Raw genomic sequence first — 19,655 nt, 5'->3', positions numbered from 1 at the left:
TCAGGCTTCTCTACGCAATGATATTCAATGTAAGGAGAAATGTAGACTCGGAAAAATATCCGAGTTCCAGATGGGATTTGAACCCACGACCCTCCGTGACCTAGTCGGATGCTCTAACCACTGAGCTACTGGAGACTCTACATTTCTCCTTACATTGAATATCATTGTTGTTGTTTCATCTTTAACACAATCTCTACGCAATTGCAAAAATTGCGATAATAACTGCGAAGATTATAGCTTCACTTGATTTCATATCCTCAGTTCATATATACTATTTCGTCATTGATTCATTCCTCACGGGACCACTAGAACCCACAAATGACCAGCTCCCAACGTCAGTGGCTTCATAGCTCAGTTGGTTAGAGCGTTGCACCGGAATCGCGAGGTCGGGTTCAAACCCCGTTGAAGTCCTGAATTTTTCAGGCTTCTCTACGCAATTGCAAAAATTGCGTTCATAACTGCGAAGATCATAGCTTCACTTGATTTCACATCCGCAGTTCATATATGATTCATTTCATATACCATTTCATCAACAAAAGCAATGTTTGTAAACAGATATCTTCCCTATTGATTCAAACAAATGCGTTTTGAAATCAATTAATTTCAAAAAGAAAGTACAAAATGGCTCTTCATTATAATTCTAATCTTCGAAAATACGAGCTGTCCAGCTTTTAGGGGGTGCAAATCTGCTCTATGCAGTCTCCATTCCGACACGGCAACGAGAACTTGCTCACAGCTCTCACATGCTTCTGAGCAATCATGAGTTGTACAAAATTTATTTGACATGAAAAAAGTGATTGAAATTTTAATAGAGCGTTTTAAAATGACGTCACGGCGGCCATGTTGGTGTTTCAAAACAAAGGAGTGGGGGCCATGATAGTGTACCAAAAATAAACTCTGGGATTTGAACTCTATTTTTTGGCAAATACTTTCTTTGTTTCAGTAATCCAATATAGCTGCTGGTCACGTGAGTGATTGATCTTTTGTTGGAAATGTAATTTCAAAAACTCGTGCGTCGTGCTTCATTGGATTTCCAATCGCACGAAAATATTTAAGCCTCTCGGCCGGCGGCTTCGTGGTTTCAAATGTTTTCCTTGCGTTTGGAAATCCAATGAAGCACTCGCACTCGTTTTTAAAATATTACTACAAATAAAAAAAACGTCAGTCAAACTACTGCAAAATTCATAGGTAAGAAAGCAACTAAATCCATTTTTCAGTTACATGCTGTAATTCCAGTAGAAGTAATTGAGAGCTTTAGAATAGTATGGATCAGATTCCTCTCCAAAAGTTTCGCATCAATTAATTTGTGCCCGAAATTTTAAATAAAATTAATCAAAGGCCTTGACATTAACTTAGCTGTTGTACATCTTTACGTCACCATTTTGTTATTCAACTGACGACCAAAGGTTTATTGGCTGTTAAAACAATGGCAAAATTCAATACAGAAAAAAAATGATGCTCATGGTTTTCAAATTAACATCTCACACCACTCAGATTGTTATAGTGACTCAATTAACGAAAAAGCTTTCAATAGCCCTGTTTGACTTTTTTTGTGACCGTGGGATCGGGCTGGAAGAAATAAACCTGAGTTCCTAAGATTTATGACATATTTACCAATTGGTGTTTCTCTGTAGCTTAGCTTTTGACTGTGTTTTCAATTTTGTATTCATTATCAAAATTATACATCAAAGCAGAAAAAGTCTCCTTCGGTCAGATACGCATCGTTGCCTGCTGAAATCAACCTTGTTGGAGGGGAAGTGCTTTGCGTTACCAGTCCTGCGGGATTGCGTGATTGAACTGTAACGTACACGATATCTCCCTCATAAAGTCCAGCTGCGTCGTTTAGCGAGAGTGTGACATTGGTTGTAATTCCGACGTCTTGAAATGGGAGAATGTCCGTTTCGTTCGGTTGTTTTCCAACTGCAATGCGAAAACCATCAATCCCTGATTCTTCATCGTTAAAACCAAACCAGTGAGCCCGCAGTGTTTTGTTGAAAAGATGGCAGCTGGAGTGTATGCCAAAAACGTCATGCGTACGGTCTGGACTGACTATGACTGATCCCTAGAAGAGAGTTCAATGAAGAATTTTCTAAAAACGGAAGCGTATTTCGAAATACAATGCACGCTTCGTGAGAAGAGAATAAAATTTGCTAAAAGTTTTGGATATATAATACGTACTCTCGAAATGAATTTTCGCATTCTCAGCAATGTTATGAATGGATGTTTATCCAAAAGGCTAGTTAGGTCATGACCACTTTGAATTATTTCCGTAAAGATTAACCTGTAGAAATACAAAGTGATAAAACGTTGCAGACGACTTTGATTCTCAAAGCCAAAGCTGGTCTTAATCAATACATGTATCACGACGTTAGAAGCTCAGTGAATGGGTTCAGCGGTATATATATGTAGTAACCAGCTGTCTCTTTGATCTGTGCCCACACAGCTCTTAAAAACGGCTCTCTTGATTGGTTAAAAAACAATAGGTACAAAAAATTATACGTGGAGCTCAATCCTGAAGGCAATCAAGCTGCATTCTTTATCGGTTCAAATTTGGTCACTTCACGTTGTTGTTTTGCAGACGACTGCAAAGAAATGGAGAAAACTGAAAAACGCACGTGCAGAGCGAGCAAAGCCATTGTTTTTGGCTAGTAAATATGCAAATTTGTGACGTTCTCTTTGACGTCTCCGTTGTCGTTGCTACAGCTCCCTTATTAATGTTTATGACGCCATCGTACGATCATATTGTCCGTCCGTCCGTACGTACGTTTTTCATGTACGCCAATGCGGAAAATGTCGCACTGGCGCGACCTGCCTTTTTCGACGGGACGTTGTATGGGATGTAAGCCGCGATTTTTGGCCGGAAGTTGCATGATTTGACATTGCGTTTGCTTTCATAAAACAAAAATGTTGAAGACTACCAAAATCAAGGTAACTATGTTTTAAAGATTTACAACGAAGAAAGAAGAGAAAAGGGGAAAGAAAAAAACAGTGAGGTGGCGATGAGAAAGCGATGCTCAAATTGAAAGAGAGCGACTGAGTGCACAAAAAAACAGGAGAAACATCATTCAGAAACAATGGGAGAGAGAGCAAGAAAGGACCAGAATAAAGAGACGAAATTATGGTGACGAGCAGTGGAAAAAAGAGCAAGCGCGAGCACGAGGAAACGGGTTGAATGATGGTGACGAAAAACGGCGAAAAGAGCAAGAAAGAGCGGGCGACAAATGAATTAATTTCTAGTAACGAGCAGGTCGGACTGGTCGTACGGTAAGCAAACTAGAAATAAAAATATCTGCAAACCATGAAAATAAGTAAATAGATAAGTAATAAATGCATGAGGAACTCCGCATTTAGTCTCGCCTAAATATATATATATATATATCCTCCCAAGCGAAATTAAAAACGCGAAATTAAAAACGCAAGGGTTTGTTACCTTTGTGGGAGGTGTGTCATCTACAAGAACTGGTCCAATGGACATCTGTTCTGCGATTAGTCCAACATTGTTTTCGCATCTTAGAGTTACGTAATACTTGTCACCAGCAACTAACTGTAAGCCTTCCGCTTGTATGGTTTTGTATAATCCATTGTTTGTGTAGTTTGTTATGAAATGGGTGCTATTTCGAATCGCATAGCTGCAGGACTTTACACCTGATTCTTCGTCTGCGAAATATGTCACGTTGGCAATTAACAAACAGTTAGAGACGCATTTCGTGACATCATTAACGGGGATTACATCACCAAGCAATGGTGCCGTGAAGTCCACTTTTATTTCCTCAGTAGTTGATAGCGTAAACAAGCCAGCTCCATTTGTAACGCGTACAGACACGTAGTATGTCCCTAAATGACGTAATTGGCAGTCTTCACAAGTCACGTGAGTGGAATTCAAAGGAAGTTCGGTCATGGATTTAATCTGACAGCCAATGGCTACTGTCCCAACACAGAATTCAGTTTTAGTGACCCCACTTTCGGGATCACTTGATTTCCACGATGCCTGTAAGTTGTCTCCATTCTCAAGCCATATTCTCTTGCCCCGTGAAAGCTGAAAAGATGAAAAGCACAATGAGGCAGATCATCAGACGAGTCAGTTAGTTTACATTATATCCGAATGGTAAAACAAAAACAGAAGCTAGGAGGTGTTAGTCATAGAATTCTTAAGAAAAGGTTTGAGGGGGTACCTATATATTATATATATATATATACACCCGTTTTCAAAAACGTTGCAATTTCAAAGTATATATGATATATATATGCCTTTTGTTTTCTCATCAGAAAGGTGAGACACGAAGCATGTGTATTTCACGCTGAAGGAACAATGCATTTTTCTTTTAACAAAAATAATATTCAAAAATTGACGAGAAAAAATCCCACAAGCTATTTGAGGGAAATGGAACAGTATTTAATTGATTCAACCGGGAGCTCTTTAATCCTAATTACGGGAAGTAATATTTTACGGGTAGCCATCACCAAGAGGTGTGGTCTGTAAACCCGCCATCAAAAGAACCTCCGAACCAACCAAAATTTATGGCTCATTTAAGTAATTTAGGCCTTTGAATGATTCACCATGTACACGGGGTTCATGGCAGCAAGGCCGAAATCGAGAAGAATTAAAAGTAAAACAATGAGTAAAGTGCTACTCATGCTTCCTCGCTATTGCATCAGGAGGCTGACAATAACTCGTGGCTTTGTCGAGATGACAAGAAATCGCAAACAATAAGTGTTTTGGGGTAGACTTTCATATGCTGGGCTAAAATGGCAAAGGACAAAATAATTATTGTTATTCCGATTAGGCCTTGCTAATTAGCTATTATTATGTTCACGTTGTTCTTTTATTTTATGGACATTAATTATTTCGGATCCGGTATATGAAAGACCAGAACAAAGTGAATTGCGAAGATAATATTCCCAACAAACATTATCCAATTATAAATTCGTTAGACACCTTTCAAAACTGAAAGATCAAGCCATAAGTAATGAAATATAGGAGGTTTTCAACCAACCTCTAGAGACACCAATAACAAAATAAAGAAAAGTACGACTTCTGGTGGACGAACAAAAGAAGCTGATGAGAGATCTTTTGTTTTCGTCCATCAACGTGGCGGTGATAACGTCATGTGTAAACCTCCTACAACTTAACTTTCTCCAAAAGTAATTTACGTTCTACTTTTTGTTTTTTGTTTTTTTTTTGCCTTTTGAGTTGAGATATGTGGCGAAACTGCTCCGTTCTTCTAGGTAATTCGGAAAAGAGCTGACTAGTAATCACCATCTTCATAACCCGAGCAGTTCAGTTAGGAAAAAATAACACTGAGTTGTGAAATTGTTAAGATACTGCCTTTCTCACATACCTTATTCTCGGTTTTCACATGACGTCACGACCGCTATGTTGGTGCCCAAAACAAAGAAAATGCGGCCATGTTGGTGCCCCGACCAAATCCCCCGGGAATTTAACTCTATTATTATGCAAACGATTCCTTTTGTTTTCGTTGAAAAACATGGCTGTTGATCACGTGAGTGAAAACCAGCAATTCTTTTCAACTATTAAAAAAAAAAAAAAACGAGAAGAAAGGGTATGGTGGATACAAAAAAGAGGTAAACTGGTGAAATTCAAACAAAGCCTTCAAAAGGTTTGACAGCAGCTATTGTTCTTTCCTTTTGTAAAAATGGCCCCCTATTGTTTTATCTGTCTACACCTTTAACGTTTTTGAAAACGGGTGTATATATATATATATATATATATATATATATAGGGCAATTCTTCATGTTTTTCATTCGACATAATTAATCAGTTGATTAACAGGATGGGTTTCATTTCTTCATTCTACGGTCTATATAAATACGCCTGCATCATTCACTTGATCCCTCTGATTAGCTGATGCCTAAGTTGGTGTTTGCCTGTGCATCGTTAGTCGATCCTTAGGTTTAAGGCTATGAAGGGGTTTAGGCTTTCCCATCTCACCCGTGAAAGAATCCCGGGATACTCACGTTAGGCCAATTCACTGTCTCGATAGCTGCGTTGCCAGCGTGGTTGTCCTGATGGTGTAGTGGTCATCACACCCTACCGGTGTTCAGGGGGACGTGGGTTCAAATCCCGCTCAGGGCAATTCTTCATGTTTTTCATTCGATATAATTAATCAGTTGATTAACAGGATGGGTTTCATTTCTTCATTCTACGGTATATATATATATATATATATATAATATATATATATATATATATACATAAGCACTGCACTGATGAGGCCCAGAAGGCCGAAACAGTACTGTCTGCAGTTATATATATATATATATATATATACACACATATATAATTCTGTCCAAAACTGAAATTTTTCTTGCTTACCAAAATTCCACACGGAGAGAAAAACATACTGTTTTATCTGTTTTTTGTTACAAGGCCTTAAGCTACAATTATATTGTCCATTCTGTTACCCTTTTTATTCTTGCAAACTTTGTAAACTGAAATGTGTTTTTTCACATTTTTCGTATTCTTAACGTGTCGTTTTTATAATTCTTCCACTGTGTAAATCAGTCTTGTTTTTTTAGTATTGATTTGCATTTCTATGCTATCAATTCGGGTGGGTTTGAATTGTTGATTCTGTGATTGAGCATCGATTTATTGTTTTAAAATGACTGCAAAAATTCTCGTGCGCTCATTGGCTAGTTTTTATTGTCAATAAGCGGACAAATACATAGTCGTCAACGGTTTTGTCATATTCTACTAATGATTTTAAAGACGCTACTGAGTTTGCGTTTGTTGCTGCGCTTCTTCTCGAGTCGCTCGTGAAAACCAGCCCTGGGCAATTAAAAGAAACATGACACTAAAACTATCTCTTACCTCGGCTAACTCAGGACGAGAAACGTCAACAAGGAACCCGTCAGACCATCCATGTGACGTCATCCCGGCGCCATTCGTAGCCTCTATTGTAACGTAATATCGTTTTCCGTGAGTTAGCGTAAGATTGTCCTTCCTTGCTGTGGCTGCTATGCCGGCATCTGTAAAATTCATCAAGTCCGTAAGGTCTGGTGATGTTCCTATACCCCAGCGGTATTTGACGACACCACTTTCTCCATCTCTGAATGGTTCCCAGGTTGTCTCTACCACACTTGTTGATGACTGGTATTGAATATCAAACTGAAGGGAAGAACCATCGTGGATGAGACCGGGACTGGGGGGTGTTACGTCGACAATAATGCCATCAGATGAGGATGTGCTACTGAAGCCATCACCATTTAAACATGTAATCTTGTTGATGTACCTAGCGCCTGGTACAAGACTGAGATTCCGGCGAGACAGATTACCATTAATTCCCACCGACTGTGTAAACACAACAGTGTCATTTCCAAAAGCTGAACTGTTATCCGATGCAGTCTGTTCAATGAGTGACCACGAGCAACTGGATATTCCAGACTCATCATCTTTGAAACCCTTCCACGAAATTTCTAAGGAGTCCATGGAATCTGTAAAGTCAATGTCATGCTCAACTCCATCGATTACCATTCCAAGGGAAGGAGGAATAATATCAAACATCAACTTCTTCGAGGACATCACGGAGGTCAGACCAGCTCCATTTTGAACAAATACTGTAACATAATACGCTTCACCCAAATGAGGAACAAAGGGCCCTATGGTCCCAGAGGTTAAGGCTCCTGCTGATGTGGAACCACTCACGCAGGTTTGGGACGTGGTTGCTAAGCAGTATTCGCTGCTCCTTATGTCACTTTCATAGTCCTTCACACCGTCCCAAGAAAAACGAATTTCGATGTTTCGTGTTGTTTGGTCTGTAACCACGTGACTTGTTACGATCTCTGTTGTAATCGGAGGACTGGGGTCAACTATAAATCCATTGGAGCTTGCCATACTGTTTAAGCCACTAGCCGTAAATGCTTTTAAACTGGAGTGATACGTCTGACCGGCAACCAGAATGTCTAGACCAGGTGCGTTGGGTGCAAGGTCTTTTTCAATACTTGTTCTCAACCCAACACTTGTGAAACCTAAGGTATCGTCTTTGAAACGTTCTGTACCTATTGCCCACTGGTAATCAATCACTGGTTCACTGTTATCGTCCAAGAAAGGGTCCCAATTGGCACTGACCACTCTCGTGTTAGTTGTGTAGTTGAAATCAGCACCCTCTATAGTGCCATCGCGAATGTTCGCGGGAATTGGCCAGACGGACTCCACTCGAAAGCCATTGGATCGAGCCGTACTCCTCAGTGATGCTTTGTTCCAACACGTTAACACATTATGATACGTCAAGTTCCTGAGAAACCCTTCCTCCTTGTAAGTTTGCACGAGAGAAAACACATTTCTTTGTCCGTATGCCGAATTGTTGCTGGCATCAATTTCAAGAAGTTTGCTTCCATCGCTGCTTTCTATTTTCCATGTGCATGATTGAACGCCACTTTCAACATCCTCTGCGCCAAACCAGGACATGGAAATATTCCAGTTCTCAAGCACAATGTTGTAATCTACTCCAGTCACGTGGTTCCCATCAATGACCTCACCCATGCGTGGAGGACTAACATCCAACAGAATTCCATTCGAGCAGCGCGTAACAGAAAGACCTGCTCCGTTTGTGGCTTGCACTGTCACAAATACTCGCTCTCCTGGGTTAATCTTACATTCTGGACAGCTAAACGATTTATTAGCTCCAATTCTCGTGGTTGTTCGTATCTGGCAGCCGCGAGGTTTGGTTCCGAGACAGTATTGGCTTTCCAGGATTCCGCTTTCTGGGTCTGTGATGTCCTCCCAGTGCGCTGCAAGATCCATGGTCGGAGAAAAATAGTCAATGTCTCCACCAGTGGCCCCATCACGAACGGAACCATTGGGAGCTTGTGGTGGCGTGGTGTCTATTACGAGTCCAAGCGATGATAAATTTGACCTTAAACCAACAAGGTTCGTCGCGACGACTGTGACGTAGTAAGTATTACCGTGCAAAAGACTAAGGCCGCTCTTCATCACCTGTGTCGCAAGATGTACATCTTCAAAGCTTACAACATCGTGCTGATGTGGTTGAGTCCCGATAGCGAATTGGTAGTTCAGCAGCCCGCTCTCCAGTTCGATGAACGGTGGCCAGGTGACTACCATAGAAGTTGTGTCTGATTGATACTGTGAGGTGTTATCGCGTGAGACACCCGCTATAATAGGACCACTGGGGACAGGTGGCGTGTTATCTACCTCGAAGACAGAACACGATGAGGACGCCAGTCCAGCGTTGTTAAAGCACTCGACACTAACATTGTAGCTTTGACCTTGAAGAAGGGGAACACTTCGAGGCACCGAAATATTTCCCGAGGACGAGTTTTTAGACTCGACGAAAAGAACCTGACCAGACTGATCTACGACCGAGATGCTGCATGTGCTGATACCGCTCTCGCGGTCTATAAATTCCCTCCAGGAAATTACGCGGTCAACATCAGTTATAAAATGTTTTTCTCCAATTTTTCTTTTTGTTGATTGCCCCACATACACTATTCCTGGATGTGGTGGAGTGCTGTCAAAAACGAGAGCATCAGAGCATGATTGTGACAAAAGTCCAGCTCTGTTTCGTGATATCACAGTGACGTAATACTTTACTCCTGGTATAAATACTAGTTCTGACATTGTTGTATTGGCGTAGTTCCGCCGGCCGATGTTAACGAGTGGTTGGATTTGGGTACCACATTTGCTTGTGCCAATGGACCACTTGTAGTACCAGACCTCACTTTCTGGTTCAGAAAATTTGTTCCAATAAACCGAAATAGCGGACGCTGAAGCGGAGTAAAAAGCCACATGTTTGTCATTGTATCGCCATCCATCTTGTGAACCAAAGCCTGGGTAGATTTTGTTTGGTATAGGTGGTGTTCCATCCGCTATGACACCATCCGAAACAAGTTCTCTGACAGATCCTGCGTGGTTTGTCACCTTAAGGTGCACGTAGTACTTAGTTCCACTTGACAAATTGAGAACAGCGTTACTTTTCACATGAGTTGATAGACCAACATCAGTAAAACCTTGAACACTGGTCTTGTCATTCACACTGATACCTATGCTCCATTCGAACTTCTCAATACCACTCTCCAGATCCCAGACTCCTTCCCAGTTAGCGGCCATCGATGAAAGAGAGGATTGGTATCTCAGATCCGGTTCAATGATCCCGTCATACACTATACCATGGCTCGGGGGACTGAAGTCAATGAGCACTCCGTCGGAGCTCAAGCACTTCCGTAGATGGGCATTGTTTACGGCACAAACCGTCACGTAATATACGTCATCAGACAGCGAAAGGCCTTTTATAGTAACAGAAGCATTTAGTCCCACGCTACTGAATGGAATAACATCCATAATTCCCCCTCGATTTCTGCTTATTCCATATTCGAAGTGGTGAATTCCAGACTCTGGATCTTGAAAACCTTCCCATTGTGCCGAAATTGCTGTAGTGTTATCTTGATAGTCAATATCCGAACCCGTAATACCGTCTCGCACTTCAGCTGTTTGCGTGCTTGGAGGAGTCACGTCCGCAACGAAACCATCCGACGATATTTGGGAACTGAACAAGCCAGCTTTGTTTTCAGCCTTGATTTTAATGCAATAACGCTGACCGTTCACCAAAGTAATGTTTTTCAGGGTAAATGAGGTAGCAGTTGGAGGAACTAATTTCACAAACTTGTTTCCAGTGACATGATAGTTTCCAGAGAGGCAGCTTCCAATAGCAAAGTAGTATTGTTTGACAGCAGTGTTTGGCTCGGGAAATATTGACCATGATCCGTAGACATGTCTCAAATCAGCCTGGTAGTCGATGTCTACCTGCGTCGTTGGACCGTCGAAGACTTTTCCAGAGGATGGAGGGGTGGCGTCAGGTATTACCAAGACCGAAGACGCGTCTTTATACAATTTGGCACCGTTGATGGCTCTTATGATTACGTAATAACCTTTGCCTTGTGTTAATGCAAGGTTTTGGAATGTTGCCGATGTGGGAAGATTGGGTCCTGGAACAACCGCAAAGTCGGAGGTTGACATTGGCTTTTCTGAAGGTATAATGGCCCACTCGTATCGCTGAAGTCCGCTGTGAGCATCTGAGAATCCAGCCCATTGCACAGTAATTGAGGATACACTTGTTATATACACACACGGAGTTCCATTTATGATGTCTTCAACTCCTGTCACTACAACTTCACCAGTAAATACTGGGTGAGTCGTATCCACGGTAACACCATCCGATGTGACGTCAGTGCTAAGACCAACCATATCAATGGCTCTCACAGTCGCAAAATACTTAGTGTTGTTTTTTAACGCCAACCCATCATGTGTTACGTTTGTCGCATTCCCAGCGGACGTCCAGGAAACGATAATGCTTCCACTGTTGTCAGTAACCTTATATCTGTACTCCATGATCCCACTACCTGTGCTGCCATCCGTGAACCCATTCCAGTTTACCGCTATAATGGTGTCTTCTGACTGATAATCTACATCACTAAAGTGTCCATCGTTTATGCTGCCTGCCTGTGGTGGATCTTGGTCTATTAACAAGCAGTTCGATGTAATTTGAGTATAAAGTCCAGCCTCGTTATAGCCTCTGACGACTACGCAGTAGCGTTGTCCAGACACTAGATTAAGGTTTGTTGCTGTAGGGAATCGGTTGAGAGCTGTGGCTTTGAATGTTGTAATAAGCCCGGCCCCTTGACGTTGTACCGCCCAATCATAGCGTACGATGGGAGAATGAGGATCGGTGAATCGGTCCCAATTTGCACTAAACGTAGTCATCCACTTTGCGTATTTCATGTCCACTCCTGTTTGATTTCCATCGTATGCTTTCCCCGCCACAGGGGCCGAGGTATCAATGATGACCCCGTCGCTGGTAAGGTCCGAATGCATTCCCGCTTTTGTAAACGCTCTTACAACGAATTGCACCTTTGAACCGTCTGAGATGCTGTTGAACGTCGCGGCCGCGCTAGTGCTGAGATTGACGTTTGTGAAAGACATAAGCTCGTTGCTGCGATTGGTTTGGAAGGGAGTGACAAGTACCTTCCACATATACTTGCTTACACCGTGTCTTGTTTGTACACCTCCCCAGTTTACTTGCAACAACTTGGAGGCTTGGTAACTTAGGTCAGCTCCAGGCCCATCGTGGATCCACCCGCTTTGTGGCTTTGATGTATCAATGATGATCGCGCCACTACAACCAAGCTGAGAAGTGTTGTTCCTCATGTCAACCACTTGTATAGACACTTTGTAATTGTTGTTATCCTGAAGAGTTAGCCCTGTCAAATTAAACAGTATGTAAGGATTCTGAAATTGCGTCCAACTCAGGCTACTGGTCCACGGGGAGCTTCGAGAGGAAGAAACGAGAATTCTCAAATGTCTTTCTAGAAATTTCTTTCGTAAATGAGAGCGCCTTAATCGCGTTTTCGTCAAGAAGCTAGGTTCAGGGTGGAGCAATTAAAAGGGTTCTCGTGATTGGTTCAGGAGACAGTGGGCAGTAAAAATGCAACGGAAACAATTGAGTCTAATTCTCAAAATAATGGATCTATATCCTATACTGGTCCAATGAAATTCGAGGTTGTAAGGAGCTGTGTGGTATCTTGATCTTTTATCTAAGCTAGCAACACATGAAATTTCAGCATTAATTCGATTATCATTGAGTTGTCTTAGATTTAGGAAATTTGGCTCATACAAGTTTTATGCGAGTCCACAACAAAATGATTGGTTATTCCTTTAAACTACGCTGGCAAAAACTGAACTTCTAAACCAGCCAGTCTAAATTCACGATCACCGGTAATTTAAATTCCTTTCTTAAAAATTAATCATCAAATGATAATACCAAGTAGTGCGTCTAAATTGTACCTACTCGAGGAAAGTTGAAATCTCCAAGAGGTTCAGGGAAAACCCTACACTGTACAAAATTCAAAGAACATGTACCTGTCAGAGTTTGCTGTGTATTTGAGTTAGGAAAGACTCCTTTTACGACCGATGCGGTGCTGCAAGCAGAGGACGATGACAACAGGAACCATTGAAAAGTCAGCTGACCACAAGACACGGAAAAGCCCGCGAGACGAAGGTAAAGTTTACTTTTGAGGTACTGATAGCTAATGACTGGTAGAAAAGACTGATCCGTAAATTGGGCGCTACCAGTTGTGATGTTGATACTATCTTGTTCTGCACCAGGACATGTCCCAAGATTTCCGTCACACCTATAAAAAATATAACAGTACTAAACGGACGAGATTTCGTTCATGAAACCCACATGCTTGTTTCGTGGGGTGACACCAACCCAACTCGTCACGTTTGAACATGCTGCGTATTTACTGTCCTTAAGTAACATGTAATACACAAGCGCGTAGCTGTGCAATATATTGAAATCTCCAAATACTTTAACAAAAATTTGTTCGCAAGTCTGCAGGTAATTCCTTAGCCACTGTATTAACCAAGGTTAAAAATTTCTGTTTCCTCATAGGTTATTCATAGGCGTTACGAGCTAAAAATGTCAGCCCCTGCCTGGTTGTTTAAAAGTCGATTAATTAACGCTTATCCCAGATTACAAATTAACTAAGGAGCTTATTTCTCTACTCCCAAATTTTTTTCAACACTGATATTCGGCAAAATTTTACATTAGAACAAGTCGATCTTGAAAAACAAAAACATGCAAAAGAAACTTTCACCAAAAAGTTGAAAACATAAAACAAAAGTTCACGCTAATCCTGGATAAAGTTAATCGGCTTTCGAACAACCGGGCCCAGTATGACAAACTGAGCTAAACTGGTGTAATGTCACTGTCATCGAAAAGTGACTTTTCCCTCATCACCCAGAAGTCTCGATCTGTCTCATTTGGCCTCGGGCCATCAGTTTACAATAATTATCTAAATTTAGAATATGGGTGGGCCTGATGACCACAATGCATCTAATTTGTCTGTAACCATGCAACTGCAACCATGCAAGTAGCCGCATCCACGAGGGATTGCTCGTTCTTAATAATGCAGAATCATGGATCGTGCATGAAACACAATGCCACCACTTTTTTTCCACGCAAAAATCTAGCATTAACCGTCATAAAAAAGAGATAATACCGAAAACTGATGGACCGCGTTCCATCGCAGGTGGAGACTCCTCTGATGTAAGTAATTCTTCTACCAGCATAAATCTCAAAGTTAGGATGAATGCGTATGACTTTTTGAAGCGCGTCATTTTAACAGTAATTTCTCCCTAGTAGTTTTTACATCCTGTGCAAGGAGGTAAATAATTAATCATATTTTTCACCTTTTGTATTCTTCGATATTTGAGCACAACAAAAGTTTGTTGTAGCACGCACTCGAAATTTAGTCTTCTTTGCACAACCTCGTCCCCGGGGCGCTTTCCCCTGCCCCGTCCCACTCAAAGCCAGGGAAAAGCTGCCTGGGGACGAGGTTGTTCTTTGCAGCTACAGCCTAGGACAAAATTGTTTAAATACTTTGCAATACCTTGCATTCCCTCCCATAATGTTGTTTTGCCAAATGAGCTCATAACTCGCGTTCAAACAACATCATGAGGGTAGGGTGAGCCGAGAAAGCTTCACCGAGATCTGTCAAGGTCTGTCAAGAGAAAATGAGGAGAGGGAGGCTCAGGGCGTTGGCCGGGATATGTCATGTCCACGAAAGTTATTTTTAGACGAGCGGAAGTCTTTGTTCTAGCGGAGGTCTGTCTTCCGAGACGTCCGCATGCAGTCTTGCGTGGCTCTCAGATTCTTAGTGAAAAGAGAAAATAGAGGCGCACGTGGAAGGCTGATTACTATTTATTTTCTTTCAAACATCAGACCAAGGTTGGCCTGCATGCGGACGTCTCGGAAAACAGACTTCCGCTAGAACAAAGACTTCCGCTCGTCTAAAAATAACTTTCGTGGACATGACATATCCCAAGGGCTGGACCGGGAGCCTCCCTCTCTGTCCCCTGATTTTCTCGTGGATCTGTATATTCGTGTACTGTTCCAAGGAATTTTGTCGCAGACTGTAGCTGATCATGATGAATAATTAGGATGATCAGCCACGTTTCTTTTTCTTAACCCACTCATCCCTATGGGACCCCCATTGACGAGTTAAATCGTTTACAGAGGAAAATTGAAGTCTCCCTTTCAGGACTGAAGGGTTGAAGTTATACATGGTGGACAGAAATTTGAATTGGGTCTTTGTGTTTTTTTTACAACCAGTTTGCTCCGTTTCCAACCAAGACGTTTTGTAGGATCTATTTCTGATTGCACAAGACTTAAGTACAATGTTACCGTTGTTATTCGCGCAATTGCAACCTGAGCGGTCAGAGGAAAAAGGCAGTAATGGCGCCGGTGTCAAAGCGTTTTGTGTTCCCCCTTGTTATCCGTTTCCCCGAACACTGGGCACTAGAGCTGTGTGTTCCCCATTCCCTCCCCGTAGAACATTTCAGTGCTGCGTGTTCCCTTCAAGATGGCCGACTTCTGAATACAACAAAACAAAAAGAAATATGAAAATAAAGGAAAATAATCACGCCATAACGATAAATATGATAGCAGAATATGAATACAGCTAGTATCCTAAACATTCATAAGAGCTAACCTTTGGCCTAAAAACTTTTGTTTAGCCTAATTAGGCCTAAGGTTAGCTTTATGCATGTTTAGGATACTTTCTTTATTCATATACTGCTATCATATTTATCGTTATGGCGAAGGGGGAACCCACAGCACTAGTGCCCAGTGTTCGGGGGAACGGAAAACACGGGGGAACACAAAACGCTGTAACACCGGCCATGAGTTGTTTGACGTTTGTCGTTGTGTTGTTTTCAAATGCTGGAAAGAAACTCAAGGGTAAATGGTTCGTCTTTTGTCTTAAGTTTCCAGTTGTCGCTTATCATTTCGTGTATTTAGAATCTTGTATCTTGTAATTTGTAGTTTAGTTTGAAACCAATATACTCTATTCCTTGTTGATACATAAGGTAATATACAGATTTAGCCAAGCCTAAAAGCGAAACTCCCGGGTTGTTTACTCTTACAATAAGTTAACCTGGTTTGAGCCTGCGATCCAATCGAAAACCAATTCCTTGTCAGCGGTCAACTAAAAAAAAACAGCTGACCTCGATGAGCTTTAAACTTTAGCCCGCGATATGGTCAGGTGATACTGGTCACATTGGCATACATGGAGGGGTGGGCGTACGGTCGTACGGTCCTACTGTGAGCAAAAACTAAATTTTCTCGCACAGATGCAGGGTTACCATATTTTTTTACCCATGGTGCTCCGCGCGACCGTAAGATGAGAGGCGAACCCGAGATGAGATCGACGCGAATGGCTTTGCAAAAGATCCTGTACGTTATACGTTTCCTCACCTTTCCGGTTGATCACAGATGTCAATTGCCGGGCGACAAATGGTTCCACTTGCTCTAATAATTTCTCTACAAGTTCCATCACCAACACATTCCGAATTCTTGATACAACTTGTTGACGGAAACGACGACTGGCACGAGTAGGCTTGACCTTCACACCTGAAAAAATAATTATAATAAAAAAGAAACAATGCTTCAACTAACACGACATACATCTTTGTCGTTTTAGAAGCCTTAGGTCTTGCCTAGCAGGCACCATATTTAAGTTTACGAAAACCAGGGACAATAAAACCCGTCCCTCTTGTCTCTTATACCTCGATCAGTTTGTACTAACTTAAACACATGCTAGTAATGAGCAAGGGCTGCAAGGCCAAGTCAGCGTTATCTGGTATTTTTATTCTATGCCACGTGTAAGGTATTTGTTTCCGCTTTTATGTTTGACACGATTACATACACGACAATGTGGACTCAGTCTCCTATAACTGTGACTTTCAATTGGACTTGTCAAGAATGAGGACCTCTATGACCACACCTAAATTGTTTATAAAATGAACAACGAGCAATCTTGTCAGCCATCATTCAATTATTTTCAAATACAAGATTTTAGGTAATCATGAAAAGGCTATTTTCCAAAGTGTCATTATGACATATTTCTATTAGAAGGTTTAACCGTTTCCCTTGCCCATCGTCTCCCTTGAGAATTTCAAGCTCGTGTAATATCCAGCCCAATATCATATTTAGCCCTTTTTTGCCCGCCGACAAATCTCAATTGTTACTACGTCATTGGTAGTGACGCTTAGGTCAATCTTACCTTTCTGAATTGCATGTGTCCTGTTTAGTACATCTGTTTTGATCGTCACAAGGTACCGCTGGGCGATTTGACCAGGCACCGTTGGCACGAGCTGTTGCGTCATACAGGTCACACCACTCACACTGATTTGAAGGGTTTACCGTCTGATGATTATAGTCTTGCCCTAGAGTGAGTCATATCTGTCAGTGTTAGGTTTGATTGTAAACATGTTCTTCATTGATCTGATGGTGCCCTGACAGGTATGTATCGTAATCGAATGAAGGCGGTAGTTTCTAAAGAAACTGTGGTGCTGCGTCGGTGGGGAAGTAGTATACAAAAATTTGGTTTTATCAACGGAGTTGATAATGTAAATTGGCCACCGTACAGAAATTCTAAAAGCTGACGTTTCGAGCGTTAGCCCTTCGTCAGAGCGAATCCAAAGTAGTCGAGCGCGTGCCAGTGTAGTCAATCTCGCTCCAGAGTTTGACAATGCGAACACCCCATTTTACTTTTAATACCTTAGAGCAAGAGGATGCAGGCAAAATAAGATCTTTTGAGGTTGAGCAGTGTCGGCTCAGATAACTGATGAAGGTGAAAGTGAATCGTATGTCAATTCGAATACATGTATTCGTTTTGACGAAGGGTTAACTCAGTGGTGGTTGTAGTACCCGAATTATAGCTTACTCTCCCCACCCACCTTATGTATGGTTTCAGACATGCTCAGTGGGGGAGACAATAAAGCATATGGAATGATTTGTGATTGATCTTGGTTAAATCCGGAAAGTATTCTACAGTGGTAGGCGAGGGCACTCACCACTGATATATCCCTGCTCCTCCTGAAGTTGCTCCCGAACTTTACGACAAGTTGGTTCTATTCTCTTCATAGGAGATGGTAGATGTTATTTTCTCTCAATGAAATGTACTTTCCATGGCTACCCGAATCGCTCCTATGCTGCGTAATGACACCTGTCAGCTATTTATACCATCTTGATCGCTTTGCTCAGGGTTATTGCCTTTCAGCCTTTCTTTGACAATTGTGCCTTAAGTTTAATCGTGAAGCTTTGGGTGACTATTACATTGGCTTAAAATAGTTTGCTCGTTTTTCGCCTAATGGAGTCTCTTTGCTGGTTTCACACTCCTAGCTTAACCGCCGCAGAATTTTGCACGAAGGTTGTTATACTACAGAATAGGATTTCTCTAGACAGACATACCTCCTATCTTGCACGTGCACACATTTGTAAACCCAAATCCTGTCTTAAGACTACAGCCACTGCCATTACAGTACTGACAAAGCGAGTTACACGTGAAAGGTGTGGCCGTGCAATGCCCACTTTGACACGTGTCACCACGTGTGCACTGATCACCATCATTACATGCCACGCCCTCACGATTTGACCACGTGCTCGTGCTTATACTTGGGTCACACCACTGACAGAAAGAAAGAAAGAGAAAAGAAAGGTAAGATTTGTCATTTCTATGAGTTTTACCTTGAAGTAGTGTGGTCTTTTCTTAGCCTCCACAGAACACATTGTTTCGCTCCATTGTTCGCTGAACATTCGCCTTTTGCGGGCACTCACCGCAATGCTATCATCTTCAAGTCTCTCAGGAGACCACTGGCTCCCCCTCACTCTCTCCAGTCTATTTCGTTATCTTACTTCAAGATGCGAGTTTCCACAAAATACATCTGCATTGCAGCTTCAATTTTTCGCTGAGAGCTTTGAAGCCCCCGACTCAAAGAGTTCCAGCAGTTTCGCACTGCAAATAACTAAGTAAGCTAATTTTCAGCTCATGATTTATTACACTGAATCGCTTCCCTTAGATGAATTAATTAGCCCCTATAGTTTGTGGTGATATTTTGTCTCATTTAAAAGATAAAACAAAGCCAACACACCCAAAAATTAACCATCCTGTGAATTCGGTGAACGAATATGAGCAGACTTTCAACGTTTACCCTAAGTGGGAGTTAATGGTACGTAAATCCCGTTCACCTCGTCCGCGCGACAATTTTGAGCAACTGCCAACGATGTTAGATACTGTTGATAAGCCCTATCCTTCCATTACCTGACAAGGGTTTCCTGGCTTGAGGTGATTCTGGGCGTAACAAGTCCTTTGGCCACCAGTCATGATCACACAGAAGCCTGATTTAACGGGACAACCGTTACCATCATGTGTCTCACAAGGAAGGCAGTTGTAGGGTTTACCAACACAAGTCCCGCCCGAGCAACGATCATCTTTGGTATTTAAGTTGTTGTCACTGCATTGCAAATTATCGTTATTGGTCCACTGATTGTTGTTGTTACTGTCACATTGCTAGAATATATACGTAAAAAAATAGAAGTTGGTCAGTGACTTTTTTGATTGTAGTCATCATCATCGTCATAATCATTGTTTGCCGTCGTTGTCGTTATCATCATTTTATTTATTTATTTATTTATGTAATATTCTTGTTACCTGACAAGGGTATCCAGGCCGTAAATCACCGTGACTAAAGCACGTTTTTGTTCCACCTTCCACAATAGCACAAAATCCTTCCTTTACGCGGCACGTGTCGTTGTTACATTCTTCGCACGAGAGACACG

The 19,655-nt window shown here is 41.7% G+C and overlaps 2 protein-coding genes and 1 non-coding gene across 3 annotated transcripts in view; all 3 read right to left on the bottom strand.

The window, feature by feature from the left end:
• The window catches only part of LOC138038706 (uncharacterized), a 382,223-nt gene that overhangs the window by 147,942 nt on the left and 214,626 nt on the right, over positions 1-19,655 (bottom strand). The window lies entirely within an intron of this gene.
• Trnap-agg (transfer RNA proline (anticodon AGG)) lies at positions 63-136 on the bottom strand. Its single transcript has one exon. It is a non-coding gene; the product is annotated as a tRNA-Pro (tRNA).
• The window catches only part of LOC138038717 (uncharacterized), a 25,713-nt gene continuing 7,142 nt past the window's right edge, over positions 1,085-19,655 (bottom strand). Inside the window, exons 3-11 of the mRNA XM_068884753.1 lie at positions 19,528-19,655; positions 19,138-19,386; positions 18,288-18,504; positions 17,098-17,260; positions 16,290-16,445; positions 12,890-13,161; positions 6,830-12,231; positions 3,431-4,036; positions 1,085-2,062 (exon numbers count right to left, since the gene is read on the bottom strand). The exon at positions 19,528-19,655 is cut by the window's right edge and continues 121 nt beyond it. Of these exons, the coding sequence (XP_068740854.1) occupies positions 1,679-2,062; positions 3,431-4,036; positions 6,830-12,231; positions 12,890-13,161; positions 16,290-16,445; positions 17,098-17,260; positions 18,288-18,504; positions 19,138-19,386; positions 19,528-19,655 (7,577 nt within the window). The 3' untranslated portion in view covers positions 1,085-1,678. The remainder of the gene's footprint in view (positions 2,063-3,430; positions 4,037-6,829; positions 12,232-12,889; positions 13,162-16,289; positions 16,446-17,097; positions 17,261-18,287; positions 18,505-19,137; positions 19,387-19,527) is intronic.

The sequence above is a fragment of the Montipora capricornis genome, chromosome 2, assembly GCF_036669925.1.
Source record: "Montipora capricornis isolate CH-2021 chromosome 2, ASM3666992v2, whole genome shotgun sequence".
NCBI classification, from domain to species: Eukaryota; Metazoa; Cnidaria; class Anthozoa; order Scleractinia; family Acroporidae; genus Montipora; species Montipora capricornis.
Note: the sequence above shows the minus strand (reverse complement) of the source record. Positions and strands in the feature narration are given on the sequence as shown.